This window comes from Poeciliopsis prolifica, unplaced genomic scaffold (genome assembly GCF_027474105.1).
Source record: "Poeciliopsis prolifica strain line A6 unplaced genomic scaffold, Auburn_PproV2 SCAFFOLD002, whole genome shotgun sequence".
NCBI classification, from domain to species: domain Eukaryota; kingdom Metazoa; phylum Chordata; class Actinopteri; order Cyprinodontiformes; family Poeciliidae; genus Poeciliopsis; species Poeciliopsis prolifica.
Genome location: NW_026562377.1, coordinates 2,638,944 through 2,646,914, shown reverse-complemented (window position 1 = coordinate 2,646,914; position 7,971 = coordinate 2,638,944). Strand labels below are relative to the sequence as shown.

Sequence of the window (7,971 nt, the reverse complement as noted above, 5' to 3'; positions counted from 1 at the left end):
CGGTGCATTTCGGGACGGATACCTGTCCTTGTGATGTACCCGACACTCTCTGAGCTGTTGCAGGTCCGACCCTCGGCTGTCACATGCAGGATGTACATCTCCCCGCACGGCAGGCCTCTGATGTCGCACTCGGCAGCGGCCGATGTACAGCAGCTTGACATGCCGCCATTCAGCTCTTCGAGCGTGGCCGTGTACGTTATCGCCCCGGGAACAGCTGCCCAGCTGATTGACAGGGTTCCATCGCTACAGTTTATGGTTTCACTTATGTCCTGAGGAGGACACGGCGCTGCAAAAGGAGAAGAAATTTCACATTTATCGTCACGCAATTAACCAAAAGTATTCACAGGGCCAATAATACAGGCACTGCATGTCTACATACTGAAAGATTTATCAATGTACAGCAGGAGGTCAAAACCTGGTCAAGGTTTCTCATTTTTTCCTTCCCCTAAATTTTCGATTTGTATTCATTCATACAGGATTTGCTGTAGAGATAGATTCTGCAGTGTCAGTGAATATCAGCACCGTCCATCAAGATGCTGTAGGCCATAACAGGGCAAATAACATTTTTAAATGATTAAATGATTTAACATAATTAAAAAAACATTTTGTTCAAATTTTCAGTAAAACTGCACTGAACACACAAAATCTATTTTTGGTCTAGTTTCTAGTGGAAATTCCCCAGTTTACTTGAAATAGGACAAAATTAAGTATCAAGTAACTTTCAAGCAACATTTAGGGGCTTTTAAGTCAATAATTGTTTAATATTGATTTTAAAAAATTTGTTCCACTGGCAGATTATTTCACTTATGAGAAAAATGTTTTGTTCAATAAATTGCCAGTGAAATTAGGATATTTTTTTATGAATAATAAAGAATTATCAAACTAAAACAAGCTCCTAAAACAAGTTTCGACTTATTTTAGGTCTACTAACATATTTGCACTGGAAACTAGAAAAATATTCTTGGTGAGATTTTATGTTTTTGCAGCATCATTGATTAATTGCTTACTGCGACAGGTTTAGTCATGATAGTAACTACATATCGTAACTATTCAAAGTTTCTTCCTGCTTCGGTTTTAATCCTGTGACATTAAGTTTCTTTGTTTTTTTCCTGATAACCTGTTTCTGTGGTGACGCCGTTGCTGGCGGCGCTGATGCACTCTTCGTTCTGGGCCTTCACGGTAAAGGTGAGGTTCTGGCTGCAGGGTAACGTCGGCAGACTGCACATCCCGCCCGACGTGGCATTGCACTCGAACGTCTGGACGGCGCCCTGGCTGTTTGTTGTGATAATGACGTATCCTTCAGCGCCGTCAGACTCATCGAATATCACCCAGGCTGAGTTTGTCAGGCAGTCGATCTCCACATCTGACAACTGAGGCACACAGGGAACTGAAAGAAACAAGAAGCAGGGTCAGAAAATTTGCCAAACTTATTGAACTCAACTAAGAGCAGCACTACTTCAACATATTTTTACGCAGTTAAGAGTAAAAATATTCTCAAGTGCTGTACTAAGTAATAGATCACATTTTCAATCATGTAATATTTAAAAATTACTCCATCAGCCTGATCAAAATAAAAAGGTAATTTTAAAGACCAAAAAGGAAAAAAATATATATAATAAAGAAACATTTTTCCTAATCAATTTCTTTCAATATAAAACCTCTGAAGCTTTATCAACAGGTGCTATCCAAACATGAAAAGAAACGAAAAGTAAAACAGAAGTTACTCCTGGACTTCCACAAGGTTCAGTGCTTGAACCGGCATCTTTTCACTCTTTATTTATTTGATTTACTGTAAGAAATGTAAATGCCTTTATCTTAAAATAAAAGATGAAAGAATTAATTTAAGTTAATCATAGATTCCCCAAGGTTCAATACTTGGACTGGTTCTTTTTCACAATTTTAGCTTTCATTAGATAACAATTCATCCCTTTGAAATGCAGATTAAACTTAAAAGGTTTGTCTTAATACTTAAGACGATTTTAGCAACTTAAAACAGGCTTTTCCTGTTTTTTTAAGTAAGTCTCTAAAAGTTTAAGAGAAAGTGAAATATATTTCTCTGCACCTGTTGAAATCAGCGCGGTGGCGCTGTCCTGGCCCACACATGTATCCCAGGACGGCGTGATGGAGACGTTGTATTCGGTCCCACACTGCAGGGTGTTGATGTTACAGCCACTGTTTGTGCCACTGCAGTTTTGAGCGCGACCTTCCTTATCAACCGCAGAGACGGTGTACACGACCCCTGAGACGCTGTTGTTCCAGGTGACGGAGACAACGCCGCTGCTGCAGTCCACGCGAGGATGGAAGGACAATGGTGGGCAGGGAGCTGGGAGGAGAAGGTAAAGTAAAATATGGTTAACTGAGAAAATAGTGAGGTGTGTTTGTTACTGCAAAAAAAACCTTAGGAAAAATGTCATAAAATGCACTTAAAAAACCATAAACAGAAGGGGTCTTTTTAGTGAAAAAGCAGAACATTTCTCAGACAATTACTGAACATGGGTGTTGCTAAATGGGGGGTAAATAGAGAACAGTGCCCTTTACCTTCACACTTTTACTTCAACAATAAATCAAAAATTAACAACATAAATATCCTTTATTGTCCTGTAATTGGGAAATTTCTGTGTAACAGCAATGGGGTGACAGGAAATAGACTCACAAACAGAGAATACAAAATATAAAGAGAATACAAAATAAAAATCCTGCTCAGTAAGGGCAAAATGTCAACATAAGAGAATTTGGTTTACTTTTAAAATGCAAAATATTCTTTCTATTAATATACCATTGTGCTAAAATAAATCATTGCTATTGATTATGTGACGACCCTACCAAATGAGCCAGTGATAGGAGTGCAGCAGTCGCACTGATTGGTTAAATATTTTGAGATTAAATAGCTGGTTATACTTTTTTTTTTAATTAAACATTTCTAAACCATCTCCTTATGTCATTTTCCACTGAGAAGTGGCTCCAAATGTTCAGTAATTGCTGCTGGCTAGTCTGAAGGAGCTGAGTGGGGGTGTTGTGAAACTGCAGCTCAGAGGCGGAGCTGTGTCTTGAAGGCGGGGCTAGGTCCACCCAGGCATAATTAGAACTGTAGCCTTTTACTGGGTGTTTTAGCATCTTGTGTTGCGTTTTGATTTTATTCTGTTCCTTAATTTAGCTGGCCCACCTGTTTTAACTTGCTTTATGGGGCTGTTGGAGCTGTTGCAGGCCTCATCCTGGGCCGTCACAGTCACATCGTACGTCGTCCCACACGCCACATTTTTCACCACGCAGTAATTCTGTTCCGTCCTGCAGATGTTGAGGTGGCCCTTGCTGCTCACTACGGAAGCCTGGAAGCGTGTGAAGTAGCCTGGGGATTCCCAGGTCACGTTGAGGACTCCAGATGGACAGTCAAGATGTGTCTCAACGTTCTCTGGAACGCATGGAGCTACAGAGGAAGCACAAAGAGTTATCTGAAGGTCTAATCACCTAGCAGATTTAGAAGTTTTTCGCAGAAAACATGATAATTATACATATTCACCAGTGCGAATCCTTTTTATTTCACTCTTGGCTCCAAAGCAGGTCGAATCGATGCCGACGACATAAACATTGTACTTCTGTCCACACAGCAGTTCAGGTATTTGGCAGGTGGTGCTGCTTGTGTTGCACGACCACTGGCGACCATTTTCATTTTCTGCCACGGCCATGTAGGACATGGAACCCTGCGAGCCTTGCCACGACACCGAGATGTTGTTGGATGTACAGGAAGAGCTGACCCTGAGGTCGGTGGGAGGACACGGAGCTGGTGGAGGGAAAGAGATCATTTTATACACCATCGCAGCAGGTACCACAGGGAAAGCATAGTTTCGTAAAATAAAAAATAAATGATACTCTAAAAGGAAAATTTTGTGCAAAATTCCCTTTTTAGCACATTTTTGTACTTCCATTTGGGTTTCTACTGCTTCTAAAACAGCATAAACGCTTAAAGAAAACCACCCAACTGACAATAAGTTCATCTTTATTGGTTTCTGGAAAATTTAAAAACCTCTGGAATGTAACATCACAAAGCAGTGGGTCACCTAGCAACCCCGGCCGAGTTCCACCTGTCACCTAGCAACCCCGGCCGAGTTCCACCTGTCACCTAGCAACCCCGGCTGAGTTCCACCTGTCACCTAGCAACCCCGGCTGAGTTCCACCTGTCACCTAGCAACCCCGGCCGAGTTCCACCTGTCACCTAGCAACCCCGGCTGAGTTCCACCTGTCTGTCACCTAGCAACCCTGGCCGAGTTCCACCTGTCACCTAGCAACCCTGGCCGAGTTCCACCTGTCACCTAGCAACCCTGGCCGAGTTCCACCTGTCACCTAGCACCCCTGGCCGAGTTCCACCTGTCACCTAGCAACCCTGGCCGAGTTCCACCTGTCACCTAGCAACCCTGGCTGAGTTCCACCTGTCACCTAGCAACCTAGTAACAAGACACGTTTTTCCAACACGGGTTGGAAAAAATCCCCCTGTATTTAGAGCTGAAACGATTATTCGGATTAATTGCAATTATTGAAATAATCATCAACTGACTTAGTGATCGATTAATCGGTAACTGGAGTATACAGACTCAAAACACCATTTGCTGGAAAAACAACATATTCAGAGCAGAAATGAAGTCAAAGCTGTAAAAAAATTTATACATACATTTGCATTTAAGATAAACAACCTTTGTTTGTAAATATGTTTTATCCAAAACTTGTGGAAAAGTTTTAGCTTCACCTGGTCAAATTCTTAGGCAATAAAATGTTTATTTCCTTATTTATTTGTATCTTTCAATGAATTCCTTGTATTGTATAAAAACAGCTTAAGGGGTTAGATAAAAAATCTGTAGCTTTTTATCCGATTAATCGTCAGAATAATTGACTGCTAACATTCCAGGCCTACCTGTGTTTATTCTGTTCCAGCTCTGGGACGGACTGGGGCAGGTCTGTCCCTGCCCGCTGACGCTGACCCTGTAGCTCTCGCCGCAGCGCAGAGACGTGATGTTGCAGGACGAGCCGCGGGTCGAGCAGCTTTTCTCTTCCGCCATGTTAAAAGGATCGGCTGAGGCGTTGTAGTAGAGGATGCCGCTGCCAGGAGTCCAAGACACAGAGACTGCGTTGGTGTTGCAGTCCAGCGACGTCTGCAAGCCGCTGTGGGGACACGGATCTAGACAAAGGAGAATGCAAAAAAAAATAAAATATTTTATGTTGGTTTTACCAAATGATAAATCAAAGAACATAAGTTGGTTTATATAGAGAAGGAAAACATTGTTTATCTGTATGGTCTGCATTATAAATTAACAAATCTTTTTTACAATGTAGAAATTGTGACATGAAGCATAAAATAAATGTGTAAATATTCATAACAGCTGATCCAGGTCGCTGCTGCTGGTGTTCTGACTAAACAGATGGAGAACATTCCCTCAGTCCTTACTCTGAGAGAATAGACGTCAAAATAAGTCTGTTAGTTTACGGATAATAAATGAAAGAATGGCCGACATATTGTGTGTAGCAATTGTAGGCAGGACTTCATAACCACAGAATTCTTCCTACTCCTGTTTGAACTGGCTATGAAAGCTTTGTTTTTTATGTTTCAGGTTGATTTTGCCATGTTTTATGAACTCTTGTCCATCTGAGTCGTCTCACCGGCGCTGATGGTGATGGCTTCACTCGGCGCACTGACGCAGGTGTCATGGCGAGCCACCACTGTGACGTTGTAGTCCTGCCCACACTGCAGGTTGATGAAGTTGCAGTTGACGCTCGCGCTGTCGCACTGGGCTCTGTGGCCGAGGCTTCCCTGGGCGTAGACGCTGTAAGAAGTGGCGCCGAGCGCTTCGTCCCACGTCACGGCCGTGATGTCGCTGTCACAGTCCACGCGCGCTTTGACGTGGGTGGGGATGCAGGGAGCTTTGAAGAGAACACAGAGATTATTATATAATCTCTATAACAAATCAATTGCATGATAACTTAAAAAGAGCTCTATAATTTATATATCAATGATGTATTTCTCTTTTATTGTTTCTTTTTTCCTCTTTCTAGCAAAACTGGATGACAAAAGTCTTCAGCTTTCGTCCCAGCCAGCCTTTTTTGTTTTGTTTACAGAGAATTCATGATTCATTTTATTTGTTGTTTCTGTTGTTTTGTTTATTTATCTTGGATATTTAAAATGTCTTCCAGTTCCAGTGTTAAATGTTAATAATTTAAAGTTTACTGATCTTTGAGAATGTGTTCTGGCATTATTACGTCCGACTTGAAAATGGTCTCAAAACAACAAAATTATCCATTATCTCAATAACTTCTGGGGCAATTTATCGTTATCAAAATTTGTTACCGTAATAATCAGCTTCTTTTCTCTTACCGGTGCTGAGCTCCTGAGCAGCAGCGGGTTCGCTGCTGCAGGAGTTGGTGTAGCCGACGACGTTAATGGCGTATTTATTCCCACATTGCAGCTGATGGAAGGTGCAGTTGGAGCTGCTGGAGTTGCAGACGCTGGTCTGTCCTCTGCTGTCCACGGCGGTCACCACCTGACGCTGATCCGGACCCGAGTTCTCCCAGGTGACCTTCGCCAGGTCGGTGCTGCACTCCAGATTCACTGAGGCGTTGGCTGGTTTGCAGGGAGCTGGAGCAAAAAGAGGAAGAAAACATTGATAAAATGAACGACAGATATCTGCCAGGTTCCACAGGCGGATTATTTCACTGATAAAACGCCAGAAGTGAAATAATTTGCTAGAAGGACTAGTGCTTTTAAAATCTAAATTATGAAATTACTGACTTAAAATAAGCTCCTATGGCTTTCTGCAAAGTTACTTGTAAGTTAGTTTTGTCTTATTTCATATGTACTAAGTTATTTTCCCTAGAAATTAGACCAAAACATTTGGAAATATTTTGTGTTCTGCAGGAAGTTAATTGTATAAATTTAAGACCTCAATTCAAGATCACTCACATCTGGAGATACATTAAAAAAAACCCTAAATTTCAGCCATTGCCACCAGCTCTGGTGTAGATTATTAACCCATTAATCGTTAATTGGAATATACAGACTCAAAACCAGGCTATTTTCTGAAAGAACGGCATATTCAGAGCAGTGATTAGGCCAAATTTGTACAAAAAACATTACATTTTGCGCTTAAGATAATAAAACAAAACCTAAGTCTGTAAATATTTTCTACCAAAAACACATCAAGTCGCAAAGTTGTAGCTTCATCTGGCAAATTCTGTAAAAACAACAAAATCTCCTTCTATGCACTTTTTGAAATCCGATTACTAATCAATCTACAAATCCTTAAGCTTATACTTAAGGAATGCTACAATTGAATTTTTGGAAATAAAATGTTTACATTGTCGTTTAAAAAAGGGAATAAATTATTTGCTGGACTTTATGTATTTCAAAAAGGATTAAATGAAAATTAGCAGAATGTGGCTTTTGTCTACCCAATTAATCAATTAAATAGTCAATTACTAAAATAATCAGTAGTTATTAGTTTACCCATCCCTTATGTTTTAGCAAAAGGTTGAGCTGAATCTGCTTTGGTTTTCTTTACCTGAGTAAATCTGGTAGTCTGAGCCATTGATGATCCCACAGTCGATGGAGGCCGTGGTGACGACGATGCTGTACAGGACGCCGCATTTCAGGCTGCGGATGGTGCACTGAGTGCTGGCGGAGTCGCAACTCGCACGCGTGTTGTCGCTGCCGATGGCGATGGCCGTGTACATGCCAACGTCACCGAGGGTTCCTCTCCACTGCACCAAGAAGGAGTTGGCCGTGCAGTCGAGCTCTGCTTTCACCCGGTCAGGCAGACACGGAGCTGATGGAGGAACAGGTTGAATATCAGTCAATCAATCAATCAATGAGTAAAGGAGTGCAGAGTTCCCAAAAACTATACTCAGGTAAAAGTAGAAATACTTCAACTTATTTTTACTCAAGTAATATGTGTCTGTCCAAGAAATTACTCAAGTGAGAGTAAAAAAGAA

The 7,971-nt window shown here is 41.4% G+C and overlaps 1 protein-coding gene across 2 annotated transcripts in view; it reads right to left on the bottom strand.

The window, feature by feature from the left end:
- The window catches only part of LOC129369501 (fibronectin), a 32,407-nt gene that overhangs the window by 213 nt on the left and 24,223 nt on the right, over positions 1–7,971 (bottom strand). For both annotated transcript variants that reach the window (XM_055044959.1, XM_055044968.1), the window contains 9 exons: positions 7,542–7,805; positions 6,359–6,619; positions 5,647–5,907; positions 4,904–5,167; positions 3,518–3,778; positions 3,164–3,424; positions 2,063–2,323; positions 1,118–1,387; positions 23–286 (listed from right to left, as the gene is read on the bottom strand). In XM_055044959.1, the coding sequence (XP_054900934.1) occupies positions 23–286; positions 1,118–1,387; positions 2,063–2,323; positions 3,164–3,424; positions 3,518–3,778; positions 4,904–5,167; positions 5,647–5,907; positions 6,359–6,619; positions 7,542–7,805 (2,367 nt within the window). The remainder of the gene's footprint in view (positions 1–22; positions 287–1,117; positions 1,388–2,062; positions 2,324–3,163; positions 3,425–3,517; positions 3,779–4,903; positions 5,168–5,646; positions 5,908–6,358; positions 6,620–7,541; positions 7,806–7,971) is intronic.